Genomic DNA, 22,927 nt, shown 5'->3' on the forward strand with positions numbered 1-22,927 from the left:
AGTGTTTCTGTTATACTCTACATAGTATGTCAGGGCAGCTTGCTATTCAAATGAAGCTTTAACTTAGATCACAATGTTTTTTTAACACAAAGGGTCCAGGAGTAAAATATAGCCCAGTTAAGTTGAAGGGACTGCCCTTAAATAAATGAATATTAAAAATAAATTTGTTGTTAAACAACACTTATATGACCATCCATGGCATTCTACATGTTGTTTAACTTTTCTTTTTGAAAGTTTGTCTTTGATTTGGTTGTTTGCATTTGATAATGGTGAGTGATGCAAAATATTTCTGCAGGCCAACCAGAAGCCTATCGTGTTACGGAAACGGAGACAACGAATCAAGAGCGAGGCCAACTGGCTGCTGTTCTACTACCAGTGAGTTTGCTTTATACAGTCAAATCTGTATTAGTGGCCACCCTTGCATAGCAGCCACCTGGCCATAGTGGCCACTTTTTGTCGGTCCCTTGGATTCGTAATGATTAAGAAATAGGCTTAGCTGCCACCTGTCCAACGCAGCCACGGCCACAAGATTTCCGGTCCAGTTGATACAGAAACGCTGCCTATTGCAACCATACTGCAACCTTATGTTACCCTGCACTGAGTTTGAAATTGTAGTTTGCGAGGATTTGGAGTTCCTGACAGAGTCATTTTGGTGGTAGCAGATTCCTTGAGCATTAAAGTGCAAGTCTTTGTCGGTGAATTTACCGATCAAGACAATTTTACTTGGTGAGAAAGATTAGTGGGAACTGAAATCATGTGTGGCTTGCTCATGGTCAATTGATCAACATTTTCTCTATAGTGGCCACCTGTCTATAGTGGCCATATTTCTCCAGTCCCTTGAGTGGCTGCCATAGACAGGTTTGACTGAATATCATATACACACATGACATGTCAAGCATCTAGACTAAGTGTGTGATAATTTATTTTCATACTGCAAGTTGCCTTTACAGTTGTTACAGGTCTGGACTTACAATAATTGTAGTATCGATTGTTTCTTAGATTTGCAGCAAACAAACTTGAAATATGTTTGAACACTTCTAGATTCAACAGAGACCATGCAAGATCCAACCTATTGTGGAACTACAAGGTAAGCCTTCTGATTTTTAACTAGAGATTGAAATATTCATTTGTTCACCATGTTTAATGAATGATTCAGATGATATTAGATGCGGGTATTTTTGTTTTCATTGCCATTGTGTGATGGCAATAAACTGTAATTTAACATACAAAATAATTGGTAAATGTGTTGGTGGTTACAGACTCAGTCATAAACTTTAGTTTGCATTTTCAACAGGCAATATCCATTTCTCTTCAGATGCTCATTTCGTTTCAACTGAAACAAAAATATTATTATTGGCCATAGTTTATCCAATGGAAATTATTCAGCAAAAGTATATTAAAGCTGGATGTCTATTATTCATGTTAAACTGTAATGTTTAATTGCTATGTTATACCAGGTTCAAGGAATTGTTTATTTGTGGAGTAAATAAGTCCAGATTATTTAGAAAGTCTCCTCCTCCCCCTCTTAGACCAGAGAAGAGTTGAGAGATAACCTAGAAGCTGAGATCCGAGCCTTCAATGTTGACAAGGAGCTGGGCTCAACACACACCATATCATGGAACCATTCAGAGTTTGAGGTATGATTCTCCTGCCATTCCTTTGTAGAACTTATTTTGTTGGCACCTGTCTGTCTCGGAAGACAATGGTAGTCAGACAGGGTGGGTTAGGTGACCCGTCTGCCTGGCCTGCACGTGACTTTTTTTGCCTTGCCGCCAGGCAAGGCTTTACGCCAGCTTTTTTCCATGGATCAATGGACGGACCTTTTAACCCAGCCCTTCCAAAGCCCCTTCCAAAGGCCCTTCTTTCCTTGCCGAGTTTCATGGCTTAGTTAGACAATAGTACATTCCAGGCGAGTATTAAAACGCTCTTCTAGACGCATGTTACTGTATGTGGTCCAGCGTAATAAATCTACGCTTTAACTCACCATGTTTATATAAATATATATCACAAATTGCATCAGAAGGAACTTAGTTTGTAATAAAAAATAATGCATATTCATTGTGGGTCAAAAAGTTTTACAAAACCTGTTTAATGTGCCAATAATTCATCTGACATAAATTATGATAATGAGGGGGGAGGGGGCGACATGTGGAACTCGGGATTTTTAAGCGTAGAATCTAGTCTATCTTACCAAAATAACATAAAATACGCGGCAAGGCACAGCTTTTTTAAAAAGATTTCTTGTTTAGGTGAAGGAGGGCTGTGCACTCCCTTCTCCACCCTCTCGTCTACTGGCGCACTAAGTCCTACAGGGACAGAACTGTATGCCACGTGTAAGACGGCCCCAGCAGATGCAGGTTTAGTATTTGGAGTTTCCGTCTCCTAGGAGGACTTCCGACCAACTATCCTACCCCTGACTCATGTAGAACTTATATTGCGTCATGAAACACCAGCTCTCTGCTTGGCATGTGAGCTGTGCAATCTGCATTCAGTAATGATACTGAAATGTTTCCTACTCTTATTGCTATGTACATTGTATGCTATTATATATGGGTTGATGTTCATTTCTTCTCATTCATTCAGTGGAATTTTGAAAACATAGCAACTTGTATAGCTTTTGGGATCATAGCCATGACAGAATTGTAACTGCTTATACCTTTTGTTCCTGTTCAACAGCAGTAGTAATGACTAAGCCCACTGTATCTATCTCCCTCCCCCAGATCAAATATGAATGTCTGATTGACTGAGTGTATATTTTATTTGAAATTCACAGTTAAGGTGTGGTTCTCCCTTAGCATCTCATGTACTAATAACAATCTCCTTTCACTAGCTTGTAGGTTTAGAGCTCTAGTGGTACTTAAATCTTCTGCCATTTGATTTAGCAATTAAGTCAAATGAAATTAAATCCTAAGCTTAGACCTTTTGTCCCCAAGCAGGATTGCTGCATAAGTATAACCCACTGCGGGGCTCAAAATACTGGGTGCATGTGCACCCAGGTGCACCCAAAATTGGAGCTGTGCACCCAATTATTTTCTGTGGGTGCACAGGGTGCACCCAAATATTTTCTTAGGTTTATGTATGTAAAGATATCAATGTATACTAGTAATAGTAGTATACAACATATTCTTGACATCTAAGTTAGACAGATGATGGAAATGTCTGTCATGGTACTTGTTTAAGAATTTGATAGCTTGTAACTAAGTTTAATTATTAAGTTATTACTTAAATTTAAGTGGTGCACCCAAAATTTTTTTAGTGCACCCAATTCTTTAAGCTGGGTGCACCAGTGCACTTAATCCCAAAAATGAATTTCGATCCCTGCACTGCATCTCTGTCCCTCCAGGTGAGATATGAATGTCTGAATGAAGAGATCAAGATTGGGGAGTACTACCTTCGGCTACTTCTGGAGGAAGATGACAATGAAGACAACTCACAAATCAAGAGATCGTAAGTCATGATGTTCCTTCAGTTTGAATCTATTGATACAATCGTCATCATGATCTAAATGAACAAGACTGGTTGATCTAGCTCTTACTTGATTACCTGTAAAACATTGGTTATCAAACATTTCATCAGGGTTTTTGCCTAGAGAATGCTATGTCCTGTTTAGGCATGCAGCTGTTTAGGCATGCTATATACATGTAGTATTTAGTATTTTTTTTTTATAGACAAGACTGTATACTAAGGGAAATTCCTTCAGTTAGCTCTCCATACAAAAATATGCAGAATTATCATGTGTGCTACATGTATATGTACAATGTACATGTAAACGTACGTCTTCAACAGGTTTAATTGGAAAAACCCCACTGCCCTGATCAAGCAAGTACAGTTGCATGGACATGCACTTGCCCAATCTGAACTTTCACTTGCCCCTGCCACTGGACTTAAGTAACCCAGGCCTGCTTGCATAATGGCCTTTATGTCATACCTGTGACGCGGAAATGTTTGATACGGGTGTTCCGGACCGTGCCGTACGCATCCGTATCGGACAGGTTCAAAAGGCATATCACACAGGCTCCATTCGAATAAATCGAACTGTTTCGAGCGGGCCAAATACGGCACGGTTAGCAATTCGAATGCCTGATTCGGACGTTGGAAGATTGCTGTTGCAACACTTGTTTGTTCGAGGGCACCAAATTTGTTCAACTTCTGGCGCATTTCGCATCAAAACATGGGTTTTCTCAGGTGGGTATGACATAAATAAAATACAACACGCTGTATTCCGCATCACCCTCGGCCCCAGCCCTCCCGCGGGTCGGATCCCCCTCCGGCCTTCGGCCGTCGGTCGATCCGACCCGCGGTCGGGCTGGTACCTAGGGTGATATGGAATACACCGTGTTGTATTCTATATTTAGCAACATGTGAATTGTAATATCATTGCAAAAGACAGACAACACACATTGTCAATGGCATTCCCTTGCCTGCTGCTATTCATGGTACGTAGATGCTGTCCTTGGTGCTGATAGTGCAGCAGTAACCAGAAGGCTGGACATGTACTTCTTTTTTGACCAAATAATTAGATCTCGCATACTATTTGGAGGTCAAGCTGGGAAGGCTCTATTTCAGCCTGCAATGGATTAATTTTGGGCAAAAATTAATTTCGAATGTTCCATTTTTTGTACAGTGGTGATTTGTGAAAAGTTGGGAAGGGAGATGATGGGAAATACGCTTGCAAACACTTCCTTTTTAGTGATCGGGGAATATTCAGTAATCTTTTAACACAAACTGTTTGTATACAATTTGCCTCATTTATGTAAAATGTCATGTAATAAATTTGAACTGTATTTCAGGCAACTTATGACTTATGGTTGCCTGGAAGGCCGTTGTTTTCACCTCCAAGTATTGGATAGGCCATTCACACAAACAAACTCAATCTCTAGTAGGTGAATGATGTTCCTTCCCCCCACCCCAACAGGTATGAGTTCTTCAATGACCTGTACCACCGGTTCCTTCTGACACCCAAGGTGCAGATGAAGTGTATGTGTCTCCAGGCCATGACTATTGTGTACGGGCGCTGCTATGAGGAGATCGGCACTTTTAACGACACCAAGTACATGGTGGGCATGCTGGAAAGGGTGAGTAGTATGCTACAGAGCTTTTTTTTACAGTTATTTTCAGTAAAACATGGTAAGTGAGCAAATGAATGAATACTTATTTCTACCAATTTTTCATGAGTGCAAATTTGCTGTGTACTAGTTCCAAGTGCAAAACGATAAAGTTGGTGCCAAAAGTCACTATAAAATTTTTTAGAGCTATTCAATTCTTCAACTGTTACAGTAATGTTACAGTAATTTTACTACTAGTAGTAGACTGTCTATGACTGTCTTTGTAGCATCTTCTTTTTTTCGGCAAAGTTTCCCCATAGGTAGCCAGAGTATTCTGACAATCGAATATTATATGGTAAAAAGGTGGGACTATTCATTGCAACAATCATGAAAGAAACTAAAGAAAGATGTGTGATGTTTGTTGGAGAACATTGTAGCTATTAATCAGCATACCTTGGAAAACTTAGACAAGATTTTCTATTTTGCAAATCAGTAACTAGTTGTTGGGCACATCACACATTGGCAAATGTTTTTCTATCTGTAACCGTTATGCCAGAAATGGACAGGATATGCAGAAATGGGCTTTAAAGGTTTAAATGTTGTGTATTTGCTATCATTTACTTAAGTGTAGTAATGTTGGAAAATTAATGCGTTTCTCATTTTTTACCCAAATTTTCAATCAACTTCACAATTGCATCCAAGTTGCCTTTTACTTTTTGTATGTCTGGGTGGCTTTCGTCATAGTGATAAATCCGTCTCGTCATATCCAATGCTTCTCTGTTTATGCGGTAGGCCTTGACAATATCACCTTTCAGTAAACACGCGGCTCCTAAGACACTCAGTGTATTTGCAATGTCAAGATCTGCGGTGTCTTGCCCACAGATAGTCTTCCTCATGTCTATCGACACTTCAAAGTAGCTGATTGCTTTTGCGTGATCTTCAAGATAAAACCAGGTGGCGCCAAGGTTGTAGAGTGATCTTGCGATCTCCTCGTGCGCTGCACCATGACCAAAGATCTCCCTCCACATCTGCAGTGCTTCTTCGCTGTACTTTATTGATTTGTCGTAGTCGTGCATTTGTCGACAAGCTTCTCCCAAAAAAGTAAGCTTTGTGGCAATGTCAGGATGTGGTGTACTTTGTCCATGGATGTTTCTGTATATTTCTAGTGACTCCTCATAGCAGGCCGATGATTTCTGGTGATCCCCTAGGTCACTCCATTCTGACCCCAGGTTGTAGAGTATTACTGCTATTTCAGGATTTGCTGTAGTTTGATCAGAGATGTTCCTGTACATTTGCAGTGCCTCTTCCTGGTAAGTGATTCCTTTCTTGTCATCTCCTAAACTGCTCCAGGCTACACCCAGGTTGTGGAGTGTTTTTGCAATGTCAGAGTTTGCTGTGCTCTGGCCATGCTCACTCCTGAACATGTGTAATGCCTGTTCGTAGTAGCTGACCGCTTTCTTGTCATCATTCTGGTCGTACCAGACAGACCCCAGCTTGTGGAATAAGCTGGCAATGTGAGGATGTGCTTTTCTCTGTCCATAGACATTCTTGTACATTTTCAGTGCTTCTTCATAGCAGTTGAGTGCTTTTCCATGATCACCTTGGTGATGCCATGCTGAACCAAGGTCGTGAAGTGTTTTGGCAATGTCAGGATGTGCTGTTCCCTGGCCATAAACACTGCTATACATCAGCAGGGCCTCTTCTTGGTAACTGATTGCTTTCCTGTATTCTCCTGCACGGTCCCAGGCTAATCCCAGGCTGTTGAGTGATGATGCAATGTGAGGATGTCCTAGACGCTGACTCACGTAGATGGTCCTGTACATCTGCAGTGCCTCTTCATGGTAGCTGATGCATTTTTGGCGGTGACCCTGACCCTCCCAAGCTAACCCCAGCCTTTCGAGAGAGTCAGCAATGTTTGAATGTTCCTCGCCTGGACCGTATATACCCCTGTACATCTGGAGTGCCTCATCAAGGTAGTTTATTGCTTTCTCGTGATCACCATGATAGTGCAAAGCTGACCCCAGGAGTTTGAATGATGTGGCAATATCAACATGTGCAGTGCTCTGACCGTAAACACTCCTGTACATCTGCAGTGCCTCATCATGGCAGTCGATTGCTTTCTTGTAATCTCTCAGGTTGAGACAAACAGACCCCAGTTCGTTGAGTGCAAATGCAATGTTAGGATGTGCTGTACCTTGATCCCTGTACACACTTCTGTACATCTCCAGTGCCTCTTCATTGTAGCTGATTGCTTTTTGATAGTCATGTTGGGCATTCCAAGCTGATCCCAAACCAAGAAGTTGGGTAGCAATGTGACAATGGTTTGCATTTGGGCCATAGATTCTCCTGTGCATTTGCAGTGCCTGTTCATGGTAGCTTATCGTCTTTTTCTGATCATCTCTTTCATGCCAGACCATTGCCAGATTGTGGAATACAGCAGCAATATCAGCATGTGCTGTATTCTGACCATAGATTGTTCTCAACATCTGCAGTGCCTGCTGATGGTAACTGATTGCTTTGCTAAGGTCTCCATGGTGTTGATAGACTCTTCCCAAATTGACGAGTGCAGAAGCAGTGTGGGAGTGTGGTGTGGTCTGGCCATAGATAGTTCTGAATGCCTCCAGTGCCTCTTCACAATAAGAAAGGGCTTTTTTGTAATCACCATAGTCCTCCCAGGCTTCGCCAATGTTAGTGAGTAAGGTAGCAGAGAGTGGATGTGTTGTATTGGGACCAAAAACAGCCATACACATCTCCAATGCCTCCTCGAAGTAAGCTACAGCCTTCTTGTGATTGCCTAAATCCCGCCAAGCTGTCCCTATGTTGTTGAGTGATTTGGCAATACTGGGGTTGTCTGTTATTGGGCTACAGTGTTTCCTCTCCATCTGCAGTGCCTCCTCATAGTACTCAATTGCTTTTCTATGATCACCTAGTTGGTTATACAATCCTCCCAACCCACTAAGTGCAGAAGCAACCTCAGGATGTGTGGTATTTGGACCATACATAGTCCTCATCATCTGCAGTGCCTGGTTAGTGTATGTGATTGCTTTCCAACAGTCCCCCAGATGTTCCCAGCTACCCCCTAGCTTTCTGAGTGAAGAGGCAATGTCTGGATGTGCTGTACTTTGTCCGTAGACAGATTTCCTCATCTCCAGTGCTAGGTCATGAAGTCTGACTGCTTCCTTGTAGTCTTCAAGATGATGCCAAGTTGTTGCAAGGCTGGACAATGATTCGGCAATGTCAGCATGTGCCGTACTCTTGCCATAGATAGCCTTCCTCATTGTCAGAACCTGTTCTTCGCAGGCAAGTGCTTTTTTGGTTTCACCCAAAGATTCCCAGACTGTAGCCAGATTGTTGAGTGTTTGGGCAATGTTAGGATGTGCTGCATTTTGACCATAGAGACCTTTGAGTATTTGAAGTGCCTGTTCGTAGTATCCAAGTCCTTTCTTGTACTTGCCCAAAGAGTTCCAGGCTGCTCCAAGATTGTTGAGTGATGCGGCAATGCTAGGATGTACTGTATTCAGACCGTAAAGAGTCCTTTCTATCTTTAGTGATTGCTCATGATAGCTGATGGCTTTCATATGGTTCCCCATGTAGTCCCAACAAGTTCCTAATTTACTTAGTGAGTTGGCAACATCAGCCTGAGCTGTGTTTACACCGTGGATGCTTTTCTCCATGACCAGTACCTGATCATGGTACTGAATTGCTTTCATGTGGTCTCCCAGTCTACTGTGGATGTCCCCAATGTTTCCCAGTGCAAAAGCGATATGATGATGTTCTGTACTTGGGCCATAGATGTTCTTGTACATCTGAAGCCCCTGCTCAAAGAAGCTCAAGGCTTCCTTGTACTTGCCAAGATCTTCTAAACTTGTCCCATAGTTGATGAGTGCTGTGGCAGTGTCAGGGTGGTTAGTTGTCAGACCATGAATTTTTCTGGTCATTTGAAGGCTCTTTTCATCAAAGCTGGCTGCTTTCTTGTAGTCACCCAGGTCTCTATAAGCTATTCCAAGGTATCCAAGTGATACGTGAGGGTCTTTAAGTGTTGGATGTGCTGTGTTGGAGGTTGGCTTGAGTGCCTCTTCAAAGTGGCTGATTGCTCTTCTGGAGTCTTTCAGCTGCATGTACATGATACCTTTTACCATAGGTGAATCATCAAAGAGTAACTGCTGTAGATGATTTTTAGTGCCATCTGGGTTGAGCAGTTCCTTTTGTAATGCTTTTTTCAAGGGAACTGCAGTGTAGTAGTACCTGAACAACTGTTCACTCTTCGAAATGTAGAAGACTGTTTGCAGTCTGCTTGAGGAGTCATCTTGTGTTGTTTCAAGTGAAGCCAAGGCTGAGAGGTTCTCGTTCTGACCACCGTTTGCAATGTATGTTCTCAAACGGAGTTCTGCTGAGATGCTGACCAGCACCCTCAGGTGATGTGCATTGTCAGCACTGATGATGTGCGTGGATTCCATTTCATCTATTGTGTTCCAAACGCTCGTCGGTATGACCTGTGAGCAAAGAGCGCAGCAGTCCACTGCAAGCGATGGCAACCGATAGATTTCTTTTTTCACGTCGATGAGCTTTGCTGTGAGCTCTTGTTTGTTGTACTTTCCCATGTTTTCTCTCAGCGTGTCCTGCGCCTCCATCACAGCCAATTTGCCTTCATCAATGGTTAGTACATTACGTACGATGGCTCGATACTCATCAACTAGACCCAGGTCTCCTACCATTAAACAGGGGTTCCTCAGTATACTGGCTAGATGGTATCCTTCTTTTATGTACACAGTGGCATCAGTTTGCAGTATGTTGACCATGTTGCTTGGGCTGTGGATGAGCTCACTTAGAGGTTTGTCTGTGGTTGCCTGTCGGCCCAGTGGAGTCTTGCTTGCCCTTGGCATTGAGCCATCAAATGCAAACCCACGCGGTGTAACAGAGTCATAGTACCAGTCATCAAGTGGGTCTTGGGAATAGAAGTCATTCAGGCTCCTTATTCCTAATGCTGGGAGAATGGTTTCTGCTAGGTTAACCACCTTGAGGTGTAGATAGTGGGTGAGATTGCGGAAATACACAAGACATTCTTCACTTTCTTCCTCTACCAAGATGGCAAACTCCAGGTCTGAGTATGGAGTTACCAGCTCTGTTGCCTGTGAACCCAAACCTATCAGGGCATACTTACAGGGAGGGGGACCCATTAACCCAATACACTCTCCTACAAGCAGGCTGATGAACTCCTTTCTTTCAATTGCAATTCTTTCAAACAACTGCCTGACAGCCTGAGCTCGTTTTGCTTCTATATCTTTGACACATGAGCTGTCATCATCATGTACATAGGGATCCAGCTGCTGGTCAATGGTTTCCATTTCCAGCTTGATCTGGGCCCGCATCTCCTTTAAACATTCCTTATGTTTCTCTTTCTCTACCTTTTGTTCATTGTGATCAAGACCTAATACATGTTTGACAAATAGCCCCACTGTGGTGGTTATTAATTTCTCAATATCATCATTAAGATCATTATCACTTGACCTGGCCAATGCTGCATTGTAGAGTGCTGCTGCTTTGACAAAGTCTCCCCCGTCTCCTGTCTGCTGACCTCGCTTACTGTAGACATCCCCCAACTTGTTCAGGGGCTCCACCTCTCTCTGGTACTGCTGAACAGTGGAGTCTACATGGAAAAAAAAGTATATACATAACCCTGGAGCTTAATAATATGCATAATAATGTGCAATTATGCAAATTCAGATTAATCTACAAGGGGGAGTTGATTATGCTACATACTTTGTACATGATTTTTACTTCCTTTTTTGATCAACTTACGATTATATCAGCCCATTCCATTTGGATGTAAAGGTGGTATCTCACTGCACTCGGGGCACCAGTGCGGCACTGTTGGGTTCGTTCACTGTGTTATTTTTGCCAATGTTTTATAATTATTATAATTTAATAGATAGAATTGGGTAATACGTAAAAGTATGACTTAGAAGAAAATACACAAGAAAATTTGTTCTTGATCTCAGAACTTCTCTGGAAATTTCTTTAGTATATTTCAAATCCCGCAGTGCTACACTGTTGCCACAAGTGCAGTCAGATACCACCTTTAGGTGAATGAGATATGGGACTCTTGTGAGATCACTCCAGAATAAAACTGGAGGGTGTTGGACCCTCTTTTTAAGATTCTTGGCTTTGATTGTACACTTACCTCTGACATGTACCAGCTTGAGTGCAGCTGCAAAGTGCTGCTCTGCTGACTCCAAGTCTGCCTTCTGTAGTGATAAGCTACCTTTGCTCAGGTGTCCTTGGTACTGCCTATAAGATAAACACAACACTTTCTGTCTGGTATAGCTACTAGGAAATATACATACTAGAGAGATGTTCATATTTAGTATATCTGACAGCTAGCAGTGTATGTAGTGTTAGAATCTTATGTCCATTATTAGAATAATTATTGTAAATATTTTTATTAAACTTCAAGAGACTCAGGTAAACATTATGCAATTATATGACAAGGTCAAAGAATCCAGGCTGTTGAAAGTTGGGCCGGGTAGGAAATATGATATTACCGGTAATCAGCAGCAGGACACAGTGGATTACTACTAATCAGAAATATTATATAATAAAGTGTGTGAATCCCAATTGCATTTCAGAACAATTATAATGTCCTGGCCAACTGAAATATTCAGTACTCACATTTCAGTATTTTCATCAATTCCAGTTGTACTGTTAAGTCCAGTTTCCAGCTTTGCACTGAAGGGAGAAAAGAAAACACTTAATGGCATCCTTTTTACAGTATACCAGGTCCTGTGTATACAAGTAACCGTGGCCAATAATATTGCTGAATATTAATTAAGAGCAATGGAATGTGATGGACGCACTGTTTTATGTTCTTAGCTTAAGTAATACTATAATCTTGGACACCCCCTTTTTTCTTTGGGCTGATTTCCTGAGGGCACTGTCACATAATTATGCTGTGCAATCCTTTTCTGAGAAAGCCATGCCAGGGATAAACAAGTCCATTAGCCTGATTGTCTCGGACAAGTAAAAGTGCTGTTCAGGCAAGCAGAAGTGCTTCCCCACTTGCCCGACGGGCAAGTAAGAATTTCCAGATGTGACCCACTCAAATTACCACTGAGTGTGACAGCACATGGGGCTGAATGCCTGCCTATATTGACCATGTCATTTTTAAGCCAGTAGAAACATCGATTTTGGATGATAGGGCCACATCAAAACTCAAAAACTTTCTCGTCAGTGAGGTAAACAAAGTGAAAATACGTAGAAAAATGTAATTTAAATTTCGGGCAAGTGAAAATTTGGTTCGGGCAAGTAAATTTTTTATGTACTTGCCCGATAGGACAAGTGAATTTTTGAAAACTTGTTTAACCCTGCATGCACGTGTCCTGCAAAGTTTAGCTGTCTTGCAAGTTGAACACAAAAGGCTCTGTCTGCAGTTGGTTCTAACACAGCCTGCTTCAGAAAATCCTATGGCATCAAAATCACACAATGAATCAGCACCATGTTTCTGACCATGCCCTAAATCTGTATATTGTCAAATTATAGTTAATTTGGATCATTATCATGACCATCTTAAAAGACAGGGTTGAACAAGTTTTCTAAAATCCACTTGTCCTATCGGGCAAGCACATAAAAAAATGTACTTGCCCAAACCAATTTTTCACTTGCCCAAAGTTCAAATGTCACTGTTACTAGTATATGCATTTTCACTTCCAGCAATGGAATTCTCTGTAGACAATTGCTTGATGTCATGACGGTAAAAAGTAACAAGTATATCAAAATTGCACTAAAATCAATGGAAAAATCTTACTTGCCCGATCGGACAAGTGGGGTAGGAAATGCACTTGCCCGAACAGCACTTTCACTTGCCCTGGACAATAGGGCTAGTGGACTTGTTTATCCCTGAAAGAGATTTTGTCTTGACAGTTACATAATTGAAGTTTATTGACAATGGATCAAGAAATGTGTTGAAATGGCCTTGGTAGAGGTTTCAAGTATTTTTAGTTTCCTACCTTAGAAAGTCTACAGGTTGATCGTCCTGGGTGTTGTCAGTGCTTGGGGCACCATCAGACTTGAATGTGGCTTTTGGTCGATTTTCTTCTCTTTCTGCCTCTCTGGACAGATGCTAGAGAATATGATGGTTTGGTATGTTGTGTTTTCTGTATCTAAACTCGGCACAAAAAGTTTGGAATATTAACTTTGGCTGATCATATTTCTGTTGTTTCTGCATCAATTTTAATGTGTTATATATGTATTCAATAGAAATCGTGTGTGATTTCCTTTCATATGGTATTAAACACCTTATGATTATAAATTCGTGAAACGAGCACCAGGGCTACTTACGTCAGTGGGTCGCGAAAAAAAAGTGCCCAAATTTCAATTTTGGTGTTCAACTCTGTATCATCCTGCTGGTATGGGTGCGGGTGTCAATGATTCAATCTATCCTTTTTTCACGTAATCTTTGGTATACAGATTGTCCAAGTTTATTTTTAATATTTGATAAGAATATATGTGCCCTTTTAGCTGTTGGATGACCAAATCGAAGTGTGGATGCGGCAAGGAGAATGCCACGCTGACTGTTGCACGGATAGAGCCTAACAGCGCGTAGCGCTTGGTGTGGTGTATGTATGGCCTCCACAGGAAAAACAAGGTTCACTATCATCCAAGGCAAGACAACTTCAGTGCTGTGAGATACAGGGACACCATTCCCCATTCAGTCGCAATGTCTTACCCCTTCAGTATGGGGTCGAATGACATTCTGTAAGATTACACAGCCCGTCCAACAGTAGTCTAACACTTGCAGAATTGCATTTGGTCCCCCACACACGCTGACAAGGTATGACATTAAGACTGCATGGAGAATGGTGTAGAATGGTATCTCAAAGCATTGTCTGGGATGAGGGTGAACCTTGTTTTTCCTGTGGCAGCCATACATACACCACACCATGACACTGCCTCCACCAAGCGATATATACGCTCTATCCGTGCGACAGCGTGGCATTCTCCTTGCCACCTCCGCACCTTGATTCGGTCATCCAACAGTCAAAAGGGCACATGTACTCTTATTAAATGTTAAAGATAAACTTGAATGTTCTGTATACCAAAGATTATGTGAAAAAAGGATAAGATTGATTCTCTGACACCGCACCCATACCAGCAGGATGATGCAGAGTTGAACACCAAAATTAAAATTTGGGCACTTTTTTTTCGTGAACCACTGACGTAAGTAGCCCTGTTGCTCGTTCCGAGAATTTAAAATCATAAGGAGTTTGATACCATATAAAAGGAAATCACACATGCTTTCTATTGATATATAACACATTAAAATTGATGCAGAAACAACAGAAATATGATCATCCGAAGTTGATATTCAAAACTTTTTGTGCCGAGTTTATATAACTATTAGATCTGAATCAGATGATAAAACTGCCTCTTGGCATAACACACCAGCTTACGTATCATCTGTATCTTATTAAACACCATTGGGCGTAACACAGCGACTTCTACATGTATCATTCTGTATCTATAAAGCTGGTATTGCCACCCTTTGGTGTAACAGACCAGCATACAAAATATAGCTACAATGTAGTATAACTGTCAGTAGGTACAACAAACCAGCTTTTTAAGAGTCAGATTCAATGTGTAAATTCTTTTTATGTTCACTGTCGAATTTGTTGATATAATAACATTACACGTAATACACAAATAATTTAGAACCCCTACAGTTAAAATGCTTACATTTACAAAAATACTATTGTTACTATGAGTCAGCCACATTTTTGCACACTGGATAATGTTTGTTTTAGTACTGTTAATACTGACATTGATTAAAAGTTTGTCTTTGTAAGTCTTATAGTTTGTATACACCTCAGACATCTAAGCTTCATTCCAGTGACTCAATGTCTCAAGATCCTGAAATTCTGATTAATTTTTAAAAGTGAAGCTAAACACAGCACTTAGTATACTATTAGTAAATTACTCTTAGTGTCTTACCTGTTTGATAGCTGCCTCCATCTTCTCTATATACTTGATACGATGAAGGAGAACCTGTTTTACTTCTGACCCAGCACATCTTGTCAGGGCCTTATTGTACATGGCACCTGCCATGGACAACCGTGACACGTCAAGCATTTTCTTCCCTTTCTCAAGGTACGAATCCCCCAGGGACTTCAGGACTTCTTGTTCTAACATCGAGTCCCCGTTTGCTATGGCTGTCACTAGTGCTTGTATGTAGGTGTCTTCGATAAACTGAAAGTTTTGTTTGACAGGAATGTCTGCCACTTGGTCCAGCTTGACACAAATCTCTGCCACCCTTAAGACATTGTTGTCCGCAGTACCCCAGTAGTCTGAAGACAACCACATGAAGTGTGGAGTGTACCCCTGCAGCAGTTGTCTGGACAGTTTCTCCATGTAGCCGATACGATGTTCCAGTGTTTCTCCCATATCTGGATCTGTGCAGCGCAGTAGGGCAGCAGCATACAGACCAGCAGCCTTGTCAAACTCTGCTGAATCTTTGTTGAGCTTTGCTTTCTCCAAGTACAGATCTCCAAGACTTTTCAATACTTCTGTCTCCATGATTAAGTCCTCACTGACAATAGCATCTCTTAGAGCTCTCCCATAAACTGTCTGTAAGTTATCAGCATGACTGTTGGCCTGCTGGTCCAAGTGCTGTAGTTTGTCACGTAGGCTCATCATTTTGCAGGCGGCCTTTGTCACTTGCTCGGTTGTTTGTTCAGCTTTTTGTCCTGTATTATTGGAAAGGAAAGATAAGATTTCGGATGGACCCAAAGTCACCTAATAGCATTTGGCTGCACTTCACTTCATTCTGCAGTCTCAAACATTTTAAACCGCAAATTGTAAGTTGTATATTTAAAGGGTATTTTGAGCCCTTTAAGTATATGCTGCCCTGGGGCCCCTAACAGTAGAAAATTTGCAGGCTCAACTCTGAATTTCTGTGACTGTTTGTAACTGTAGTGTCTAAGAAAGTCAACACTGACACAGTGTAACATACACGGTGACTGAGTTTTATGGTGACCTGTTCACTGAAGTTGAGTCTCAGATGCCAGGTAATACTATGTAAGTTTATATAGCTGTTCAAACCAACCTAGACCTTGCCAAGTTTAAATAAATGTCCCCCCTACCTGCATCTGTTGTACATGTAGTTCACAGTGACTGCTCCTTGCATGTACTTAATATGGTTAGATCACTGCTAAATTGACACAAAGCAACAGTTACTACATGTTTGTGATCTTAAGTCAGACTCTAATACACCCACGCACCCTTTGGACTTGCCATGAGTCATACACTCAGTCTGATTATAATTAACCCTAAACTTAAACTCCAACTGATCTGAGTGGTCGACAAAAAACAAATAAGATGGAATGTACATACCTGAGACAGCCATATAGTCGTGTATGTCAATCCAAATCCTCCGTCTTGTCTGATGTGCATGTCTTGTACATATGTACATACAACTGTGGTAAAAAGGAAATAGAATCCGGAACTCACTGTAGCAGTTGTTTCACTCCTTGGCATTCTGCCAAATATGTTAAGGGTTTACAGAGCTCTGTACTTCTTTCAATAGAGTGAAAAAACTCAGGAAAGAGACCTTTAGTAATGGGGAAAACATTTTGCTTGATGTACTGTTACGCCCACATACAGCCTGGTGGATTGTCAGTTGAAACCTGTCGTAAATTATCATGCAACTTTGCCCTAAACTTGACCTCCAACAGATCTAAGTGTTAGACAATTTGAAAGAAAAAAGAATAGATTGACTATAAACATACCTGTGACACTTTTACCAAACTTTGACTGTGTGTCAATCAATGCTCTTGGTCTTCTCTGAAGTGCATTCAACTGATGTGTGAACTGAATTCCAATAGGAGCCGAAACTCATGCATGGCTAGTTTCAGTTGTTGGTATTCTGCCAAGAACTTCTGTTCCGTCTTGGATTACACCATGGGGGTGTTAGCTTTCATTTCTGCATGTAGGGCTCAAAATAGTCCGGGACCCTGCACAATATATGAAGCTTAGGGGAGATATGCATGCACTCTCTGGTGTATGTCTGCACCTACAATCATGTACCTATAGTCTAGTCGTACATCAAGTGCATAAAGGATCAAGTTAATGTTAATGAGTTTTGTTTGTTGTACTGTTCATACTGCCACTGAAATTCTGAGCATTATGGGGTTGATATGGTTTCTTCCTAAAAACATGAACAATGTGCATTGTACGATGTCACTTTTGAGCAGACTTTTAATTTTTCTGGTACAAAAAATTGTGTGTGCTTACTGCAAAGTGTACCTATTGGGAGGGGGGATTTCGAGCCCTCTCTGTTCTGTCTAGGGTTACAACATGCATATGGGGGTGTTGTCTGCTTTCACTTCTGTATGACTTTGAACAACTTAACAGGCTCAGTCAACATTTGCCTTATGATAAGAAATGATCAGAGTCCCCTCATGTGGTAAGAGTTGGGGAAGACTGGTCAAAATAGGCCACACAGTCTGTCTCCAATTGCCTGACAATGACACACTTTTGTGTAATAATTTTGTACTGTTCAATGCAAGGAATATATTCAATAGATCATAGTATTACAGAACCATGCATAATTATGCTACATGTATATAATACAGAACCACACATTCTGTTACAAAATGTATATAGTTCCAGGAAGCTATAATTATAATTTTAGTAACTTATTCTTTAACAGAATATTAGGGTTTCTCATAAGCTTGGGACATTTTGTATTACTTTACTATAATAGTACATTTTTTAGGAAGAATAACAGGTTGACCCAAGCCTTTTTCTAGCACTGTCTCAATACTCCCATACGCTGGCAAACAGGTTTAACGTAAAGTTTCTACATGTATATCATATGGAGTGAATCTTGTAATGCAGTCAGACAATTTTTCAAGCCTTGTACAAGCTTGTGGAGGGTGTCATCGCAGCAGATGTTGTATCCCTGTATGCCAAAAAACTTCAGTCTTTTTGTCTGCTTTCATACGATGAACTCACCATGACCTGATGTTCCCTAACAGTGCACAGATCGGCAGGAGAGAGATCGCCTGGTGCTGTTTCTCAACAAACTTATCCTCAACAAGGTAAGAGTGTTACAGACTGCTTTGCGTCAGATCATGCTGAAACTTTGGTCAACATTTTGCCAACCACCCTTCCCTTTCTAAGAAACATTATGCAATCATTTGGTTATGGCTGGAATAGGAATATTGTCAACATTTAGCACACTGAGGTACATTAATATTTTGTAGTTGTTTAGGCAGCCAATGCTGACTGGGGTAGACAGGAGAAGTAAGTCAATTAACAGGGATCGAAATACTTTTTTATTGCTACATGCAAAATTGCAAGTTGGCAAAAATTTTACGTGCAATTTAAAATATTTACATGCAAAATACAACTAGTCTATACTGCAATGTTCTAGCCACCATCCATCATTCTGTACTTTGGTGGAATGTTGCTGCTCTGGATGGATAAGAATTTTGCCCATTCTGTCACTGTTGATGGACTGAAATTGGCACATGAAAATATAGACAGAACTGCAAATTTTGGAAAGATATCCACATAATCAGCATGTTAGTTAAACTTTGTAGCAAAGCCGAATTTGATTGTTTATAACACCTACTGACAACCGGTGACGATCCCCGTCAGACAAACAAAGGCATCGTGGCCTCAGTATTTTAACTATAGGCCATGTATTTTCAACATGCAAGATTGCAAGTTCAGAAAATTTTTACATGCAAATCTCAAAAATTATGTGCAAATTGCAAGTTAAGTATGTCTATTTCGAACCCTGATTAACAAATGTTGTCCTGATTACAACCATGTCTTCTTCCAGAGAAATGTAAAAGAACTGATGGACGCCAACGGAGTGAAGATCCTGGTAGACCTGCTGACCCTGGCACACCTGCACACGTCCCGCGCCGTGGTGCCCACACAGACCAACGTGATCGAGGCCTCGCCTGACATGATGCGCGAGAGCGAGAAGGAGTGGTACTATGGTAACGCTGACAAGGAGAGGCTGGGGCCGTACAGCATTAATGAGGTGGGGATTAAAATTTTAACAATTAATCTAAAAATGTGAAAGATAAAAAACATCATATTCTGCTTGATAAAAAGGTTCAAACAAGCCAGGGATACTTTCAATGATTATCATATTCTATAACAAAGACAGTCTTGGTTGACAGTCAACCAAATTTGTGAATAAAGAACCTTTAAGTTAGTGTTATCCTGAGTGTGGTTTTCTATTGAGAATAGGGGAAAAAAAAAACTAGATTTCCCATTCAAATTCAAACTCAGTGTTGATTTTAAACTTTTTTTATGATTATTAAAAAAAGGTGGAATAATTTAAAAGAGATTTTACCTGAAGAATTCACTTGACATTTTTTGGCACTGATTTTGAACTCCACATATCAAAGTTTCAGGTTGCATGGTTTATATTGTTACGGTAATACATATTGTGTTTTTCTGTTAGATCACAGTTTTGATGAAAAATCTTAAAAGTATTATGATAATGACATTCTAGCTACAAAATACAACTTAGTGTTACAATCGATAGAGAGTGTGTTGTAGTTGTACTAATCTATGTTTTTGTTGCTTCGTGTCTTATAAGTCCACGTGAGCAGTTACATGTAAAGGTCTCAGAACACAGTTTTTCGCCTATGGGGATTTACATGGTTAAGGACCCCAAAGTAAGGTGGTTCGACGACTCAAAACCTATAGAAAGGTGCAGATACAATTTACAAGAATTTAGTATGTTGAAGTCGAGGGTACGACCTACAACCTATCTGAAAATGAGCGTAGATTTGCCTGCTCGTTTTTCTATAAAAGACACTTTGATTTGACCCCCAGCGGAGGTCATGGAACTGCAGGCGACGAACAGGAAGTGCCGGTAACAGTATCAAGGCGCAAATTCCCGCTGGCCGAAGGAGCAACGTAATCCAACTTATACCGTATCAACAACGATATATTCCTCTACCATTCACCACAGTTTCCACCTCGCTGTTGTACACGGAAGAATAACTACGGCCTTTGCAAGTACTGCGGTGCACTATTTTAACCCGAACTACTTTTGGGGACGGGGGTCGCGTATAAATACTGTGTTCTGAGACCTTAATCTTCTTGCTGCCATACCCCCCTCCCCAAGATGGAGGATGTCTGAGTGGAGGTGTTATCATAGCAGATAACCCTGTATGATAAAATGTTCACAATGATTGTTGTTGTCCGCATGTTTAAATGGATGGACACACACTGAATGTAAGATTGTTGTCCGTTTGTTCCGCAGATGAAGGATTTCTGGGAGGAGGGCGTGATCACAGCGAAGACTCGGTGCTGGGCGCAGGGTATGGACGGGTGGCGGCCGCTGCACAACATTCCTCAGCTCAAGTGGTGTCTACTGGCCACCAGTCAGGCCGTCATGAACGAGTCCGAACTAGCAACGCTCATCCTCAATATGCTCATCAGGATATGTGAATACTATCCTAGCAGGTAGGCTCATCTGTCACACTCATACTCAATATGCTCATCAGGATATGTGAATACTATCCTAGCAGGTAGGCTCATCTGTCACACTCATACTCAATATGCTCATCAGGATATGTGAATACTATCCTAGCAGGTAGGCTCATCTGTCACACTCATACTCAATATGCTCATCAGGATATGTGAATACTATCCTAGCAGGTAGGCTCATCTGTCACGCTTATCCTCAATATGCTCATCAGGATATGTGAATACTATCCTAGCAGATAGGCTCATCTGTCACACTCATACTCAATATGCTCATCAGGATATGTGAATACTATCCTAGCAGGTAGGCTCATCTGTCACACTCATACTCAATATGCTCATCAGGATATGTGAATACTATCCTAGCAGGTAGGCTCATCTGTCACGTCGGCCCCCTTCCTAAGTCGCGTGCTGGAAATAAATACATTTTGGTCGCGACAGACTATTTCACGAAGTGGGTTGAGATTTTCCCCATGGAGAATGAGACGGCAGAGTCTGTAGCCAAATGTTTCTACAAAGGTTGGATCTGCGTCCACGGTCCTCCACAGTCTCTACACACAGATCAAGGCAGGAATTTCGATTCTGTGTTGGTGAAGGACCTTTGTCGGCTAATGCAAATTCATAAGACTCGGACGACGCCGTATCATCCCCAGTCAGACGGTCTTGTTGAGCGCTTCAACAGGACAATGGGAAATATCTTGCGCGCCTACGTGTCGCCCACCCAGCGCGACTGGGATGAGCACTTGCCCGCGGTCAAGTACGCGTATAATACAAGTTGTCACGCGACAACCGGGTTCTCGCCCTACTTCCTGATGCACGGTCGCGAGGCACGTCTTCCCATTCATCTAATGGCGCGCATCCCTACTAACGTCGGTGAGGTTCATGAACACGTGGAGGTATTACGGAACCGCCTACCGTCGGTGTTTAAGCTTGTACAGGAGAAGACACAGCAACAGCAATGTAGACAGAAGGAGCTCTATGACAAGAAAATTCATGGCAAGCCCTATGACATTGGCGACACCGTCTTCATTCTGAACAAACAGGTACCAACGGGGCTTGCGCGGAAATTGGCGCCAAAGACTAAAGGCCCATTTGAGGTCTTGCGCCGCATTAGCGATCAGGTCTACGAAGTGCGTGGCATGAGAGGGAGGGCACAGCAGAAGGTAGTATGTGTGAGTTTTGAGAACATGATACCCTTCTCTCCCACCCAGGACGACCCGGATTACGATCCGCGGAATGACCGACCCCGTCGGCCCGCCCGCCCTAACCGTAACCGGCGCCGAGAAGCTTCTCTTTCAGAGGATCCAGTAACGTCTGGGGAGGAGTCCCAGGGCACTTGTTCTGCTTCCGTTTCAGGTTCCGACCAGCAGTCTGGCGATGAAGATGACCAGGACGAGGCGACCGTCACGAAGACACTTGTTCCGCCGAGGGAGAGACGACCAGCTGTGCATCCAGACCAGGACGTCTCCAGTGACAGTGAAGAGGAGAGGCCTTCGACAAGCCATGCTGCTGACGTCCCGAGACCACGACGACATCGCCGCAGACCGTCGTACCTGGAGGACTTCGCGTTGGACTCTGACTCGGATTACATAGATTTAACATAGTGTGTTATTGTTAAGTTGTGCTGAGCAAAGACAGACCACTTCGTGTCTTGCGGTTCTGATGGTGCAAATCTTTCGGCTGGGTGTGCTGGTACATTGGTTGTTGTAGATTGTGTGTTGGTTCCTGTTTTGCCTGTAAATCACCGTGGCTAGGTCCCCCGGAAGTTAAGGTTAAGGTTATGAAGATTTTCTTTAGTATTAAGTACGGATGGAACTCCGGAGCTGATATGAGAGGATGGGTAGGTATACACGTTTTCTGTTTTCACGCCGTAGCCAAGGTAAGCGAGCTCAAGTCTCCTGCTGGTGTCGTCTGCGTGCTGCGTGTCCATCTCTCGAGGAATTGGATGGGGATTTGAGTATGTAATCTCAAAGGTGATTAGCAGTAAATCTCTCCCCATACCAGTGAGTATGTGTTAAGGTTACTTAGGTGTTTATTCGGGTAATGACGGACAAGTTTAAGTGATTGACCAGGTAGTATACATGGGATTCTACATGCCTTCTCTGCTTCTGGTGTGTCTGGCTGCCTTGTCGTCTGTTATGCACCTGTCACCGCCGTACACGTTGGAATTTTGTCTCTTGCGAAGCACACGTGTAAATTTTTGTCTGTATCAGACACAGTGTAATAAAACCAATGTTGTGTCACATGATTATTGCTTATGTATGGCTGATGTATTGCGTACGTATTGCTTATGTATATGTTTATCTGTATTATGCTGAACTTTTGTATGGTATGGACCATATGCGGAATGTGAGCGACCAATGGCTGGGAGA

General features: G+C 41.9%; 1 protein-coding gene across 10 annotated transcripts in view; it reads left to right on the forward strand.

The window, feature by feature from the left end:
• The window catches only part of LOC118405281 (dnaJ homolog subfamily C member 13-like), an 87,169-nt gene that overhangs the window by 23,630 nt on the left and 40,612 nt on the right, over positions 1-22,927 (forward strand). For all 10 annotated transcript variants that reach the window (XM_035804691.1, XM_035804696.1, XM_035804695.1 and 7 more), the window contains 8 exons: positions 296-375; positions 1,042-1,087; positions 1,530-1,637; positions 3,344-3,447; positions 4,916-5,075; positions 18,074-18,136; positions 18,886-19,092; positions 20,332-20,534. In XM_035804691.1, coding sequence (XP_035660584.1) covers positions 296-375; positions 1,042-1,087; positions 1,530-1,637; positions 3,344-3,447; positions 4,916-5,075; positions 18,074-18,136; positions 18,886-19,092; positions 20,332-20,534 — 971 coding nt within the window. The remainder of the gene's footprint in view (positions 1-295; positions 376-1,041; positions 1,088-1,529; positions 1,638-3,343; positions 3,448-4,915; positions 5,076-18,073; positions 18,137-18,885; positions 19,093-20,331; positions 20,535-22,927) is intronic.

This window comes from Branchiostoma floridae, chromosome 18 (assembly GCF_000003815.2).
Source record: "Branchiostoma floridae strain S238N-H82 chromosome 18, Bfl_VNyyK, whole genome shotgun sequence".
NCBI classification, from domain to species: Eukaryota; Metazoa; Chordata; class Leptocardii; order Amphioxiformes; family Branchiostomatidae; genus Branchiostoma; species Branchiostoma floridae.